This window comes from Paroedura picta, chromosome 2, assembly GCF_049243985.1.
Source record: "Paroedura picta isolate Pp20150507F chromosome 2, Ppicta_v3.0, whole genome shotgun sequence".
Taxonomy (NCBI): Eukaryota; Metazoa; Chordata; class Lepidosauria; order Squamata; family Gekkonidae; genus Paroedura; species Paroedura picta.
In genome coordinates, this window is record NC_135370.1 from 126,498,364 (window position 1) to 126,515,886 (window position 17,523).

The window sequence follows — 17,523 nt, forward strand, 5'->3', positions numbered from 1 at the left end:
TATAAACATTTTATTTTCATGAACATTTTATGAACATTTTAACTCGCCATAGATAAATCAGTGGGCGCCCTGAGCTTGTTTCTCTGCAACGAGACAGTCCCATCTGGGAGTGATGGGAGACAATGATACCTGAAGTGTGTTGCTTATGTCCAGTCTACTCCGTTGTTTTGTTTTAGTTATTTATTTATCATACTTCTTCAGTAGTTCAGTAGTTCAGTAGTTGCTGTCACCGCAGATAGTCCGCTTCACACAGATAGGGTGTCGGAAATGGCAACAGGGTTTTCAGTGCTGTGATGGCGATCTCAGGGTATTCTGCCATGACTATTCTGCAAGCCGCGGGGCAAAGGAGTTGGGCAAGTGGAGCCACCAGCACGCCGTTCCCTGCCAAGGGAAGGATGACGCCTGGGCAACCCGCATGGCCGAGAGGGGGGAAGAGCAAGAAGATCGGTTTCTGGATGAGCACAGCCAGCATTGCTGCCTTGGTCCTTCAGAAGACCCAAACAGGCTGCTTGCTTAAGGGCTCAACAGTGAAGGCCAGTGTGCAAAACGTGTCAGCGCTGCGGAGAGGCAACATTGTGGCGCCTTCAACCTGTTGGACCCCGACACCGATGCCCCCCATGCCACCACCAAGCAGTCCGTGATGTGCCTCTGTGAAGCCCCAGCTCCCTCCACCAGCCACCCAGCGATCAGTGTCAAGAAGACATCGCTGGGCTGGCTGTGGCTGCTTCCACGGCCCCCACCCCAAAGTAGCGGGCTGCCTGGAGGCAGAAGAAAGCCACGTGGCAAATGCCTCCAGCACAGTGGTGGCATCGTGGACAAGTCCCCACGGCCAGTCCAGAGCAGAACTACCGGCAGCCCACCAGCAGCGCCCAAGGCGCAAGGCCTCCAGAGCGCCCAGCAGTAAGTAGCGCAGGGCACCTTTCCCCGAGCTGGTCCACAGGGTGGCATCGGCTTCGTTGTCCCTCCCGCATCCACCCCGTGGGCCACTGCCAGCACACTCACCTGGGTCCAGGCTACCCTCCTGCTCGGTGTGGCAGCTTGCAGACCTCCCCACCACTGCCATCCCCAGCGGCAGCCGCTAAGGACAGGCAAGGAAAAGTTGCCTTGTCGGAGGCTTATGTTAGCAGCATGGCCCGGGTGAGCGGCAGGGGCAGAGCGCTGCTCTTGTAGCCTGCTGTGGCAACTCCGGGAGGGGGAGGAGGAGTTGCTAAATGTAGCAGATGGTGGGGGAGGGGAGGTCAGGGAGATAGAGCAGAGCTCCCTGCTGCCGCCGCCCGGCAAGGAAAAGAAAGGAGGGTGCAAGGGTAAGGCCCGAGACTGAAGGGAGGAGCTGTCGCCCGGTACCAACTGATCCATGGACCGGTACTGGTTCGCAGCCTGGGGGTTGAGGACTGCGGCCCTAGATTATTAATCCTCAGGGACTTTAATGTCCATTCAGAGCTACTGCCCTCTGGAAATAGCCTGAACCTAGTGTCAGTCATGGCAACACTAAGACTCTCGCAATTTTTAGTTGGCCCTACCAACTAAGCATGCGCGGCGCGGCCCTGATTCCCTCTCCCCCCCCCTCCCACAGTAAGAAGCTTCCCGGGCCGCAAGCTTGTGGCCTGGGAAGTTTTTTACTGCAGAGGGGGGGCGGGGAGAGGGAACCGCGGCCCGGCGCACTGGCCTTCGCGGCCCGGCACCGGGCTGCGGACCGCAGGTTGGGGACCACTGGTTTGCACCTCATGAATGTGGGAAAAATGGCTTTGCAAGGAGCCTTGCAGATCTAGTGAGGAGGGCTTTAAACTAAGTCCAACAGGGGAGCGAGACATGCATTCAAAGCCTAGTTCGATGACGATGACTGTAGATGGAAACACTGCAAATTTAAAGGAAATGGCACATATACAGGGAAACCATTTACTTACAGGAAAGTTCAATAACTAAAAGCCTGGGGTACTTGTATGAAGGATTACAATGTCTCTGCACTAATGCACAGAGTATGGGAAACAAGCAGGAAGAACTTGAAGTCGTAATAAAGGAAGGGGGGCTATGATCTAATAGGGATTACAGAAACCTGGTGGGGTAACTCTCACAACTGGAATAATAGGATTGCGTGTACAACTTATTTAAAAGAGACAGACTAATAAAGAAGGAGGGAGGAGTATTATTCTGATGGATAAATTGAAGGACTGCAATTTGGATTTTCAGATAGTTAGGTGGATAGGGAATTGGTTAGAGAACCAATGTTGTCAATGGTGTTTCATCAGACTGGAGGGAGGGGACTAGTGGGGTACCTCAGGGCTCGGTGCTCGGTCCGGTAATTTTTAACATATTAATGATCTAGATGAGGGGGTGGAGGGACTACTCATCAAGTTTGCAGATGACACCAAATTGGGAGGAAGGACTGGCAAATACTCCAGTAGATATAGACAGAGTTCAACGAGATCTGAACATAATGGAAAAATGGGCAAATGTGAACACGGTGCAATTTAATAAAGACAAGTATAAAGTTCTGCATCTGGGTCAGAAAAATGAAAAGCATGCCTACTGGATGGGGGATACGCTTCTAGGTAGCACTGTGTGTGAACGAGACCTTGGGGTACTTGTGGATTGTAAACTAAACATGAGCAGGCAGTGTGATGCAGCGGTAAAAAAGGCGAATGCCATTTTGGGCTGTATCAGCAGGGGCATCGCATCAAAATCACAAGATGTCATAGTCCCATTGTATATGGCACTGATCAGACCACACCTGGAGTACTGTGTGCAGTTCTGGAGGCCTCACTTCAAGAAGGACATCGATAAAATTGAAAGGGTACAGAGGAGAGCGACAAAGATGATCTGGGACCAAGGGACCAAGCCCTATGAAGATAGGTTGAGGGATTTGGGAATATATCCCGGGGGGAGGCGGGATATAAATTAAATAATAATGATGATGATGATGATGATGATGATGATGATGATGTTCAGCCTGGAGAACAGGAGGTTGAGAGGGGACATAATAGCCCTCTTTAAGTATTTGAAAGGTTGTCACTTGGAGGAGGGTAGGATGCTGTTTCCGTTGCCTGCAGAGGAGAGGATGCGCAGTAATGGGTTTAAACTACAATGATATAGGCTAGATATCAGGAAAAGAATTTTCACAGTCAGAGTAGTTCAGCAGTGGAATAGGCTGCCTAAAGAGGTGGTGAGCTCCCTCTCACTGGCAGTCTTCAAGCAAAGGTTGGATATACACTTTTCTTGGATGCTTTAGGATGCTTTGGGCTGATCCTGCATTGAGCAGGGGGTTGGACTAGATGGCCTATATGGCCCCTTCCAACTCTATGATTCTATGGTTCTAGGAGTAGCACTATATGTTAACAATATATGTACTTGTGAGGATATATATCTGCCTGAGCATGAGAGTTCAGCTGAGAGTCTTTGGGGGAAAATAAAAGGAGTAGGATATAATATTGGTCTTATGGTGGGGGTCTGCTACAAACTGCCTGGCCAGGCAGAGGAATTAGATGAGATGAAGAGAAAAGCTGTATGTAGTCACACATGCAGGCTGGACTTCAGGAAAGCAAATTTTAACAAATTTAAAGTTATGTTGGGTAGAATCCTGTAGTCAGAAAAACGTAAGGAGATGAAAGTCCAAGATGGTTGGGAGTTTCTCACAAGTGAAATACTGAAGGTACAATTGCAGACAATTCCCTTGAGAAGAAAAACTGGGAGGAACCTCAAGAAATCAGGATGGCTTAGGAAATGGAAGGAAGATCTTATAATCAAGGAATAATATAAACAAATAACTATGTCATGTAGGGAGATTATTAGAAAAGCTAAAGATAATTATGAGCTTAGGCTACTAATTCTAAAAGCAACAAGAAAGGATTTTTTAAAGTCATATTCAAAGTAAGAAAAAGAATAGGGACATGGTAGGACCATTGTGGGGACCAGAAAATGACATTGTAACAGGTGATAAGACAGGGCTGAATTGCTCAATTCCTACTTCTCCTCAGTCTTCTCTTGCGTGGTGAATCATGCTAAACATGGCAAAATCATTTCATTTGATGAGGGATGAGAGTTGTGGTCTAGGATCAATGTAGGGTTAGTCCAGAAACACCTAGTTTCTTTAAATGGATCCAAATCCTCTGGGCCTGATAAATTGCATCCCAGGATACTAAAAGAATTTGCAAATGTAATTTCTTAGCCTCTGTCCATTATTTTTCACAATTATTGGAGAACAGATGAAATGACAAAAGATTGGAGGAAGGCAAATGTTGTCCCTGTCTTCAAGGAGGGGAAAAAGGAGGATCTGGGTAACTACTGACCCATCAGCTTGGTATCTGTAGTTGGCAGAATTTTAGAACAAATCATCAAACAGCCCATCAGCTAGCGTGGATGGCTGTAATTGCTAACAGTCAGCATGGCTTTCTCAAGAACAAGTCATGTCTGACTAACCTTATCTCTTTTTTGATAAAGTTACTACCTTGCTAGATCATGGGAATCCTGTGAACATTGTTTACCTTGATTTCAGCAAGGCTTTTGGTAAGGTTCTGCATGATATTCTTATTGGCAAGTTGATAAAATATGGTATGGATCCTATTACTGTTAGAACTAGTTGCCAGATTACACTCAAAGGGTTCTTGTAAATGGTTTGACATCTTGGAGAGGAGTGAGAGTGGAGTGCCTCATGAATCTGTCCTGGGCCCCATGTTGTTCAACATATTCATAAATGATTTCGATAAAGGTATAGAGTGGGTGCTTATTAAATTTGCAGATGATACTAAACTGGGAGGAGTAGCAAGCATACCAGAAGGCAGAATCAGGATATAGGATGATCTTGACAGACTGGAAAACTAAGCTAAAATGAATGAATGAATTTTAATAATGAAAAAGGTAAAGTTCTGCATTTAGGTAGGAAAAATCAAATGCATCACTATAGGATGGGTGAGACTTGTTTTAGCAGTAGTACATGTGAAAAGGATCTGGGGATCCTAGTAGACCATACTGAACATGAATCAGCAGTGTGTAAAGTTATCCCCTGTGCAAGCACTGAGTCATGTCTGACCCTTGGGGTGACGCCCTCTAGTGTTTTCATGGCAGACTCAATACAGGGTGGTTTGCCAGTGCCTTCCCCAATGAAGCAGTGTGACTTGGTAGCTAAAAAGGCAAATGGGATTTTCAGTTGTATAAAAGAAGTATCATGTCCAGACCATGTGAAGTGATGTTTCCACATTACTCCACTCTGGTTAGGCCTCATTTGGTATACTGTGTTCAATTTGGGGCACCACAACTTAAGAAAGATGTAGAGAAACTGGAGCATGTCCAGAGGAGGAATACAAAGATCTTGAGGTTTTTGGAGATGAAGTCATATGAGGAAAGGTTGAGGGAGCTTCGTCTTTTTAGCCTGGAGAGAAGGTGACTAAGAAATAACCATCTTCAAATAATTGAAGGGCTATCATATAGAAGATGGAGCAGAGTTGTTTTCTATTGTCCCAGGGGGTCGGACCAGAAATTAATTGGGTTGAAATTAATTCAAAAGACTTTTCGGCTAAACATCCGGAAAAAGTCCCTGAAAGTTAGAGTGGTTCCTTAGTAGAATAGGCTTCCTTGGGAGGTGATGAATTCCCCTTCTTTGTAAGTTTTTAAGCAGAGGCTAGATAGCCATCTGACAGAAATGCTGATTTTATGAATTTAGGGAGATAGTGAGTGGGTGGGCAGTAAAGGATGTTCCAGTCTTTATCTTTTGTGGTCCTTCCTTATATACTCAGGGAGTTGCTAATTGCTGCTGTGGGATGGTATGTGAATTTCCCCCAGGCCAAGCTAGATTCTAGAGATTTTCGGTGGAGGAATCAGCAGAACTAGGATTACAAAAATTGGAAACAATGCAAAAAAACATCAAACATGATATGTCAAAGAATGCAGAAAATGGGATAGCAAAATTAGAAAACAATGCTGTATGTGCCTTTAATTAACAAACATATTGTTGGCATTCAAGTGTATAAAATATTTTGCAACTCAAGTCTGTCTTTTAAAAAATTATTGTAAAATGTGGCTATGATATATTAGCAGATGTTTCAAGTAGTTGGCAAAATCAAAGTAAGCTTATGAATCTATATAAAGGTTGTACTTCCCAATAAGTGACATGTGCTAAAAAAACATACACCCCTCAAGTTTCATAGGACAAAAGATTTAGAGTATTTTGTTGTTCTATGTTACTCATAGAATTAGAATAACAGTTGGAAGGTACCTCCTGGGTCATCTAGTCCGGTGGTCCCCAATTTTACTAATTACAAAAGAAATATATACACAGAAGAACAATTTCATATTTTGAAGAAAATGTTTCCAAAGCCTCTCTGGACAAACTCAAACTACATAACATCCAGAAATTAAGATGGATCCTTTTTCTTTAAGCCACTGCCTCCTTATTGGAACACAGTATGTCTCTTGGGGCTCAAATAACTTTACCGACTTCGGGTTGCTTTACTTGACCACCCTCTATCTATGACTGCTCATTGTTCTTTCCTGTTCCCACATGAACCTCCCCTTTCTCTTAATGGACTTCATGCCACAAAGAAGCACTTCTGGGCAATTTACATATTCCAACTTTACTTTGATCCTGTCTGCTCATGTTTTGCTTCCTAGCCCTCAAGTCTACTTTCTATCTTCCACCAGTCTTGTGCCTGTCTTTTCTACCTGAACTGCCTTTCTGGAATTGCTCCTCTTTATCTCAAAATATTTAATTCACCTTGCTAGAAAAGGCCCAGCTCTTCAGGCCCTATTTACAGGGGTGGGGGGAAATCATAGGTTCCCTTAAGCGTAAGATGTTAGCCAGTTTTTTTTCTGTTTAAGGAGTTAGAGTAGCCTGAGACCACACTAAAAATGTGGTTACTACAACTAGTACTTTCTGGTAAACTGGTTGTCCATTTAACAGGTATCATGGTGTTTTATTCCACAGTTCAACACAGTTCAAAAATGATCCTGAAAGATAGATCTAGAGTCTAGGTTTGCTCCATTTATCTCAAACTGAAATCCTGGTGGAAATGGCTGAGACAGTTCAGTTAATTCACATAAGAATACACATGGGTCATAGAATCACAGAGCTAAAAGGGACCATATAGGCTATCAACTCCCTGCTCAATGCAGGATCAGCCTAAAGCATACATGACAAGTACCCTATATACTTGCGGATAAGTCTGGTTTTTCAGCCCCTTTTTTCACACTGAAAATGCCCTCCCCGTCTTATACGCAGATATATACAGTAATTGAAATAAAAGCCTGCTCCAGCCAGCCAGCTGTTGCATTGCCTTTTGCAAATGTGTGCTGCCAGCTGAGCTTGCTCTGACTTGTATTTCTTTTTACAGTTCTTTCTTTCAATGTTCAGTTTTACAGTTCTTTATTTTAGTGTCCTGTTCTGGGGGGGGGGGCACTGCAGTTGTAGTTAGAGTTGTCCATTCTCCCAGTTTGGTAGCTGTTGTACTTGTTGTAGTAGGTTGCCGACTTCAGGTACTGTTGGTCTGCTCTGGTTTGCTGGCCTGTTTGGTTCTCCTGCCAGAGCTGTTCTGCCAGAGCAGTTCTGCCAGAGCTCTCTCAGGGTGTCTGGCATCGAGGAAGGGAAGGCAATTGTAAGCCGCTTTGAGACTCCTTTGGCTAGTGAACAGCGGGGTACAAAAACAAGCAGCTATTCATCCTCTTGACTTTTGTGTATTTTGGGGGGGGGCTGGATGGGAGAGCCTGTGATGATGGAGCATTTCCCACCCTCGGCTTATATGTGAGTCAATAAGTTTGCACAGATTTTGTGGTAAAATTAGGTGCCTCGGCTTATATGTGGGTTGGCTTAAATGCGAGCACATACGGTATCTGTCCCAAAATCCAAGTTAATGACTCTTTCTGTATAATCACTAAAATAATGGCTGCAAGATAATACATTTAGTTCCTACAGATATCAATTCAGCACTTTCCCCAGCAGAATACAAAGTAAAGAGAAATATTGATTTTTCTTGCCCCGGTAGTTGTCTAAAAACATGTTTAAGCATTTTAATGGTATGGGTCAGTATGTCCAGGAGAGGGACTATAAACATACTGATTGTGTTGCTTTGCCTCTCCCTAAAGTTCTGCTTCTTTGGCTTTCAGTATGGGCTCTCAAGGTTTCAGCGTGTAGAATTTGAAAAAATTGGAACTCAACATGATGAGTGACCAGCAGCAAAGGAATGATATAGCATAACAGCTGACATGGACTTTCGTGGGAAAATGTAATGCTTTACCCTGCCTGAGCTTTTGAACATGGGAGTTTTCATTTGCCCGGACCGTTTCAAATCTCTCTTGTGTCTTGCTCAAGTCTTAGGGGACATAAACACATGTCTTTCCAGCATCCCATCCCTCTACTCCTCAACCACCACCACATGCAATCTGCTTAATACCATTATTTTGCCTCCTAAGGGGAGAATTTTTACAAGATTTTAAAGCAAATTTTTATAATGCTGTTTTGATAGATCTTTTAGGCATCTTTATGTTATATGTCCTTCCTAGTCCAAAGCGAGAAAGAAATATGATGTTTAATTTTTGATTATCCATAAGTAAATAGGATTTTTTAAGAAGACTAGAGCTTGTCCTTTCTTACTTTATGGCACCAACTCCTAGAGGAGATGATGGGCCTATCCGTAGGTGTCTTCAGAGGTGCTGTAAGGCTGTTTTATTTGCTAGGGCATTTAATGTGTAGAGGGATTCATGGGTTTTTATTGTATCCAGCCCTACAGCTATTTCCACTAGGAAGGGAAGCTACTGGAGTGGTAGACACTGAGAGATGTTTATTTTTTATTGCTAAACCACAGAAAACTGGAGGGAGAAAATCTCATCAATTCTTTAGGTCTGTGGTTTCTCTCAGCTCAACTCTGTAGCTATAAAAACTGCCAGCTGCTTTCCTACCTCCACCACTCTGAAACCTGATCATTTTGTTCAAGGTTGGTGCATCATTCTGGTGGATCATCTGGCCAGGATTCAGAACAGCTGGATCATTTCATTTCCCTCCCCCTCTATTAGTACACAAGAGTCCAACTACTGGCTTAGGCACTCTTTCTTTCTCACACAAACTGAAGAGTTTCAAAATAACATGGAATCAATATGGATACACTAATGCATGGAGCCGAGAGATCCATAATGCAAAACATCTTGATGACGATAAACCTGCTAGACAGTTCTGAAAACCCTGAAATAAAACGTAAACATCATCTTACTAATGTGGGGTGGGAGTTACTTAATTTGTCTTCATTTTTTAAATTTGTTAAACAGTTTTTGGGTGATAAGACTATATATAGTCATATCAACCTGCCCCACTCCCAAAATAGCCAATGATGGGCCTGGAAGGTGTGGGAAGGGGAGGAGGCACTGGCTGGGCACATGCACAGCTATGCTTCCCAACCACAGTCTGCACAATCGCACTGCTTCCGGGGTTTCTTGCAACCAGAAGAATGTTTCCAGGGTTTCTCAATGGTAAAAAGGGTGAAAAAGGCTGCTCTAGATTCTAGAGGACTTTTTCTGTTTTTGATACCTAAATGGAGCTCCCAGATGACTTCTCAGAGGAGTAAGGCTTAGATTTTTGGTTATTGTAGTTGTCTTCAGTTTCCTCACTGAGAAAATGTAAACTGAAAACATCTTTCCATCTGTCTCTTCAGGTGGGTGCTGTAATTTGATAAATTCTTGTTGTAAGTCTTGCAGATATTTCTCCTTGATTGGAACAGTCCAGATACAGTTTTATTTCTGGCCTTGATTGAATAAACAGTGGGATTTTGTGGTGTGTTTGGAATGATAGCTAGATAGATGAGTGTGGCCGGATCATGGCATAGAATCATAGAGTTGGAAGGGCCAAACAGGTCATTTACTCCAACTCATTGCTCAATGCAAGATCAGCCAAGATCTATTCAGGTGCTTCTTAAAGACCACCAGTGAAGGGGAGCTCACCACCTCCTTAGAGAGCCAATTCCACTGCTGAACTGAATCACCAGAACTGGGATGAGGGGTCAAGAATATAGTCCATCAGAGCCTCAGAGCAATGTGGGAGGAGGTGACCTGTGTCTACCAACACCTCATAACCTCGTGCAGTAGCTCCCTGAAGTCCAAAGTGAGCTGTAGCAACCCTTCCTGTGCGCCCTGCCGTACATTGTGTGTCCCTCCCAACTGAGATCCATCCAAAGAGGGTGGTAGATGCAGGTGATTTCTCTGTCTTGGCTATTGGAAGGGAGGTGGCACACAAGCAGGAGCTTGAGGGAGCTCAATGCCACTTCAGGGCCACTTGGCCACTTTGACTACCATTCTCACTATCTGGCACCATAGCTAATACATCCTAAAGTTAAAATATTGAAGGAATATAGATTTATTCTTTAGAAAGAAACTCACCCAAAAGTTTTCCCAGAGTATTCATTATATGAGTATGAAGCAAGTGAAGCATTTGTGTTGAGAGCCAGTTTTGTGCAATAGTTGAGAGTGGTGGCCTCTAATCGGGTTTGATACCTCACCCTTCCACATTCAGCGAGCTGGGTGACTTTGGGCCAGTCACAGTTCTCTCAGAATTCTCTCAGCCTCACCTACCTCACAGGGTGTCTGTTGTGGGAAGAGGAAGGATAGGCGATCATATGCCACTTTGAGACTCCTTCAGGTAGTAAAAATCAGGGTACAAAAATGGTTCTTGTAACAAAATAGATTGCAGCAGGCTTTCAGTATTTCTCTTTTATACAGAAAACCTTCTTGACAGGTGTATTCTATTTTCTTCTCTTTTTTGTACACTGTAAGAAGTTCTGCCACACCTAACTGCCTTGTACTACAAACAATGCTTGAGTGACTTTGCAGACAGGAGGTTATCTGAAAATGGGTTGCACAAATAGTCCTATAAGCAGTTGTCAAGGCAGGTCCTCCCCTAGCCTGGTACTACAAGCTTTTCTCCCTTAAAAAATGGAAAGGGCAGAGTAATTTATTTGCCTGCTCTTTTTCTAATCACTCTACCACTGAACTTTCCTCCCTTGTTCGGGCAAGGTACCTGTTGACATAAGTGGGAGTCTTGGGTTTTAAAGGAATTCACTGTAAAGTCAAGGGGGTAACCATATATTTCTTCCCCATGGATTCTAGGTGAGTTAACTATTTCTTAGCCCTGCTTATTTCCATTTCATATTAGAGTTTATGAGAGGGGACGGGTGGATCAGTAATAAGAAAGCTTGTGATGCACTTGAAAAATGACCCCTTGATTTTTTTCCCCCATAGGTCAGGTTTTGACTCGTATCTGCTTAGTTTTTACTCATTTGGTGATTTGATTGAAAGACTATAGTGCCAGTTGACTAGAGAATCCCAGTTTGATTCCATATGATTGTCAGCCTCTTCTTATTAAAAGGTGGGGGTGGTGTTTTGTTGTTTAGTGAGAACCATCTTTAATCATGGGAGCATGGGAACCATCATGGTCAGAATTATTTCACAGAATGCACTATGCATGTAATCTCCCCCAGTATTTGTTTATAAATATGATCGAATTGTTAGTTTTTACCAGACTGACCTGCAATAATAGATTGAAAAATTTGTTATAAACACTGATTGCAATTTGCCACACTACTGCTACACTACTGTCTAAAGCAGAGTGAATGGAAGATTGCAACGTGGCAATCAGTTGCTTTGATAAATAAGTCAGACAGTCTTGCCATGAATTATATGTACTTGGTCTCAGCAAGATCCCCAATCTGGTCCGGTAAATATCAAATCTCTGCTTCAAGAAATTTGTAATTGCACAGTATTGTAATAAAATGCTTCCTATCCATTTGACTGTTCCCATGTTGTGCTAGTACTTTGTTTGTTTGTTAGTTAAGAAAGTGTTGTGTTAGCATGTGTAAAATTCCAAGGAAGAAACAGTGATCTGAATAATATAATGTAGGCCAGGAATAAGTCAATAGTAGGACACGAAGCTAAGTTGCTTGGCTCCCAGGGCCAGATCTCCACTCACCCAAGCAACTGAGGCACTGGCTGCACTACAGGCCAACAACATGGGGAAAGGCAACCATCAATGCTTAAGCTCAATCCCTCCTCTCATATTTACATAGTCATCAGCTGAATCCTGATGCTGATGCTGACAGTGGCTCTGGGTCTTGGCAAGTTCCAAGTATGACTGGCCAAGTAAAGCCCTCATGTTCTATCCCCCATTTGATTTAGCAGCACATCAGCATCTTGGATGATAGACATCCCCCCCCCCCAGCACTTGGGCTGAAAAAGATTGCATAGCCCTGTTGTAGACAGTGACTAGTATGAGATCGTGGCCCTTCCTTAACGATTCCTTCAGTAAATTAATTGCAAGTGGTTATTAGGATGAAACTTGATACAGTTAGACAAATTTCATAGGCCTTGCAGGTTCTGCTCTGGTGCAAGCTGATTTTGCTGATACAAGGTAGAAAGTAGAAACAGCAATCTTATTCATTGTAAAAAAAAAATCTACCGTGTTGAATTTTTAAAATTCCTGGCTAAGTAGATGTTCATAATAAGCGTATAAAATAATAAACTAACCATTTCATATGCCATTCTTTGGTTATCATTTTAGTGATCTACCCATACTGACCCAAGTGGGAAATGCACCAATTTTAATGTTTAATCATGAGGTGAAAATAACTTGTCTCCATCTCCATAATTAAATAATTCAGGTCATGAGATGATCTTCAGAATTTTATACGCTTTAGTTGTAACTGAAATATGTAACTTCAGCGCATCGTCATTTTTTATTTCAGGATGTTCCAGAAATGAAGATGGGGAGTCTAGCTATGTGATTGCAGCACTGGGAAATACATGGAGTCATAGTGTGAATACAAGACTCGTCCTGCAGTATCTGGATTCACAGACTAGACAGGTGAGGATCCAGAGGTGGCATATTACTTCCATTATCCATAGTGGAGGCTCTATTTGAGGCCTTACTGGCCCTTTCTTTCTAGTGAGAGATGTGACATGCAATTTCTTTGTCATTATTAGTACATACAAGTGGAAACATGTAAGGTGGGTGAGGCATTTGTTTTCCCTGACTTCCTTATCCTCACAATAAATCAGTCATGTGAGCCTATTGAAAATTTCCTCTTGTTCCTTTCCCTTACAACAGTTTTAGCAGTGAAGGGATATGATTTTATCTGGGAAGTGCATGCAGAAGAAAAGAGTTGAAAATGCTGAATTCTGTCTCCCACACAATCACTTGCTTGGGCTTTTCTTTATCTTCTGCATAATCAGTGAAGTGGGCAATTTCCTGTACTCACCCATGATCATTTTGGTCATGGGGACTCAGCATTATCTTGTTCCTCTGTCAACTTTTCTTCTCACTAATATGCTACTAGTTGGCACATCTGTTACTATCTGAGGCATTTGTTAGTAATGTTGGGCTTAAATTCATTTCCATTTCAAGGAAGAAGATTGTGTATTGAGAATAGAAACATTCTCTTTCTCTGCCTTTATTTATCCCCACTTTGTCTCTCAAAGTCTCCACAAGTGCCTTGTTCACAGTGAATAGATAAATACATATTTGCAATTCCTGAAAAAAAATTCAGGAAAGATAGTCCGTTCATCTATATCCAGGAAAGGACATTCGTCATCTAGAAACCCTACCAGAGTTTTCCCTGCTGCATATATTATTGGAAATAATTATATTTGTCATCCTTCTAATGTTACTTTTTCTGCATTATATATCATAAGTTTTATGGGGTTAATAAATCCAGTATGCACTCAAGGCTAATAGTGTTTTCTGTTTCTTGGAAATTAACACTCCAGTTAGTTGAGTTCCTGAATGGGCCCTCTCTCCCCTTACATTTTTGTTTAACTATTTTCTGGAGCTCATTTTAATGACTTGTTTGGAGGATGAACTTTTTGATATTGTGTAGTGATTGTAAGTATAGGCTTCTGGAAACTTATCACCTTATTTTTCTAGTAATTTCATATCAAACATCAGTTTTACATTTTAAAGAGTAGGTATTTGTGCTTGGGTTTTTATAATATCCATCTGTGAACACAATTCTTCCCTCTTTTCAAAGGTAAACACCTTCTAGGACTTAAAAGAACAGCCTCTGCCATTTTAATTGTAATGAAATGGTGAGACAGAATCATAGAATCATAGAGTTGGAAAGGGCCATACAAGTCATTTAGTCCAACTCCCTGCTCAATGCAGATTCACCCTAAAGTATCCAGGATGACTATCTGTCCTGCCGCTGCTTGAGGGCTCACCACCTCCTTAGGCAGTTCAATTCCACTGTTAAAATACTCTTTGAAATCCCCCCCTCCCCGATATCTAGCCGATGTCGTTCTCCATGTAGTTTAAACCCATTACTGTGGGTCCTAATTATCTGCTGCAAAAAGGAACCTTTCCCTACCCTCCTCTAAGTGACCTTTCAGATACTTAAAGACAGCAATCATGTGCCCTCTCAACCTCCTCTTCCCCAGGCTGATCATTCCCAAGCCCTGGATAATATTTGTTGCTCTCCTTTGAACCCCCTTACTTTTGTCCATGTCATTTTTGAAGTGAGGCCTCCAGAACTGCTCACACTACTCCAGGTGGGGCCTGACCAATGCTGTGTACAGAGAGACTATGACATCTTGTGATTTTTATGCTATGCATCTATTGATACAGCCCAAGACTGCATTTGCCTTCTCTACTACCGCATTACACTGCCTGCTCATATTTAGGTTACAGTCCACAAGTACTCCAAGATCATGTCCAATTTGGTGCCATCTGCAGATCATGTCTACAGAATCACAGAATCATAGAATTGTAAGGGGACATACAGACCATCTAGTCCAACCCCCTGCTCAACACAGGATCAGCCCAAAGCATCCTAAAGCATCCAAGAAAAGTCCAATTTAGTGCCATCTGCAGATTTAATGAGGATTCCGCCTACTCCCTCGTCCAGATACAAATGTTGGAAAGCACTGGACCCAATATCGAGCCCTGTGGCACTCCACTGCTCACCTCCCTCCACTCTGATAAAATACCATTGACAACCATTCTTCGGGCGTGGTTCTCTAGCCAGTTCCCTATCAACCATCCAAAAATCCAGTCTACAGTCTTCCAGTTTGCCCATCAGAAAAATCATGGGGAACTTTGTCAAAAGCCTTACTAAAATCTAAGTAAACCACATCCACTGCATTTCCACGATCTAATAAGCCTGTCATTTGGTCAAAGAAGGAAACCTGGTTGGTCCGGCAGGATCTGTTGGAAACAAATCTGTCCTGTATTCCCTGGATCAACAAATTGTTCTCCAGATTATTGCATGTCACCCCTTTAAAATCTGCTTCATTATCCTCCCTGCAAGTCAGGTCAGACTCAATGGCTGGCGTTTCCAGGGTCATCTCTCTTTTTTGAAGACTGGGATAACATTCACTCTCTTCCAATCTTCCGGCACCTCTCCAGTTCTCCAAGAGGAACTAAAGATGATGGGAAAGGGTTCCATAAGCTCTACAGAAAGCTTTTTGAGCACTCTTGAGTGCACATCATCTGGTCCAGGGGATTTGAACTCATCCAGTGAAGCTAGGCACTTCTCAACAACCTTTCTGTCCATGTCAACCCACCACTCAGACACTATACCTTGGCTACTACCATCCCTAGATGTGTCCATATTCTTCTGGGAAAACACAGAGGCAATATTGGTCCTGAGCCTTTCTGCTTTCTCTCTGTCCTCTTTCAGAGTTTCTCCATCTTCAACAAATAGCAACAAATATATATAACTGGCCAGTTATAGTGGGTCATTTACTTGGAAAGTAAAGCTTTTGACAAGGTTCCCCATGATGTTCCGATGGATAAGTTGAAGGACTGCAATCTGGATTTTCAGATCATTACGTGGATAGGGAATTGGTTAGAGAACCGCACTCAAAGAGTTTTTGTCAATGGTGTTTCATCAGACTGGAGAGAGGTGAGTAGCGGGGTACCTCAGGGTTCGGTGCTCGGTCCGGTACTTTTTAACATATTTATTAATGATCTAGATGAGGGGGTGGAGGGACTACTCATCAAGTTTGCAGATGACACTAAATTGGGAGGACTGGCAAATACTCCGGAAGATAGAGACAGAGTTCAACGAGATCTGAACACAATGGAAAAATGGGCAAATGAGAACAAGATGCAATTTAATAAAGATAAGTGTAAAGTTCTGCATCTGGGTCAGAAAAATGAAAAGCATGCCTACTGGATGGGGGATACGCTTCTAGGTAGCACTGTGTGTGAACGAGACCTTGGGGTACTTGTGGATTGTAAACTAAACATGAGCAGGCAGTGTGATGCAGCGGTAAAAAAGGCAAATGCCATTTTGGGCTGTATCAACAGAGGCATCACATCAAAATCACAAGATGTCATAGTCCCATTGTATACGGCACTGGTCAGACCACACCTGGAGTACTGTGTGCAGTTCTGGAGGCCTCACTTCAAGAAGGACATCGATAAAATTGAAAGGGTACAGAGGAGAGCGACGAAGATGATCTGGGGCCAAGCGACCAAGCCCTATGAAGATAGGTTGAGGGACTTGGGAATGTTCAGCCTGGAGAAAAGGAGGTTGAGAGGGGACATGATAGCCCTCTTTAAGTATTTGAAAGGTTGTCACTTGGAGGAGGGCAGGATGCTGTTTCTGCTGGCTGCAGAGGAGAGGACACGCAGTAATGGGTTTAAACTTCAAGTACAACGATATAGGCTAGATATCAGGAAAAAGTTTTTCACAGTCAGAGTAGTTCAGCAGTGGAATAGGCTGCCTAAGGAGGTGGTGAGTGCCCCCTCCCTGACAGTCTTCAAGCAAAGGTTGGATACACACTTTTCTTGGATGCTTTAGAATGCTTAGGGCTGATCCTGCGTTGAGCAGGGGGTTGGACTAGATGGCCTTTATGGCCCCTTCCAACTCTATGATTCTATGATTCTATGATTCTTAGCTTACTCCTAGCTTTGGCCTCTCTGATGGCTGAGCTACAGTGTCTAGCTACCTGACAATACTCTTCATTAGAAGTCTGATCTTCCCTCCATTTTCTTTTTCTTCCTTAGCTCCTCCTGAATTACTTTAATAAATATAAATATTAAATTGTACATCACATTCTACCCTATAGAGGCTTGAGCACATTTTCCTTATTGGTATATAGGCACCTGAAGTCTCTTATCCTTGGTTCTATTTGATCCATCCTTCTCAGGCAGGGCATCAGTATTTGCTCTTCTATATTAGAATCCCTCTGTTGGACATCTCCTTCCCCTTGTAACTTCAGTTTAAGCTCACCTGATGAATCTTCTCTGACAAATACATTCTTCCCCAGCTTGGATAAGAGAAGCCCATCCCATTCTAGCAGGCCTTCTTCTAGAAAATCTATCTTGTGGTCACAGAATCCAAATCCCACCTGCCAGCACCCCCAATACAGCCAGCAGTTTACATCCATTATCTTCAGCTCCCGACTCTTTAAAAATATGTCCCTTTATTGGAGGGGGGGAATTTATTTTGAAAAAGAACCAATGAAAAACAGAAGAAACAATGCAAGAGAATACATTTCAGTAAGCACAGTATGTATGTTTCTTCTTTTGCGGTAGCTGAAACTTCAGTTGTATTGAATGAG

The 17,523-nt window shown here is 42.9% G+C and overlaps 1 protein-coding gene across 31 annotated transcripts in view; it reads left to right on the plus strand.

Annotated features, from left to right (window-relative positions):
* Nucleotides 1–17,523, plus strand: part of RAD51B (RAD51 paralog B) — a 502,805-nt gene that overhangs the window by 173,950 nt on the left and 311,332 nt on the right. For all 31 annotated transcript variants that reach the window (XR_013228395.1, XR_013228396.1, XR_013228397.1 and 28 more), the window contains one exon: nucleotides 12,705–12,823. Coding sequence is in view for 28 of the 31 variants with exons in the window: in XM_077322524.1 (XP_077178639.1) it covers nucleotides 12,705–12,823 (119 nt within the window). In the remaining 3 variants the exon portion in view is untranslated. The remainder of the gene's footprint in view (nucleotides 1–12,704; nucleotides 12,824–17,523) is intronic.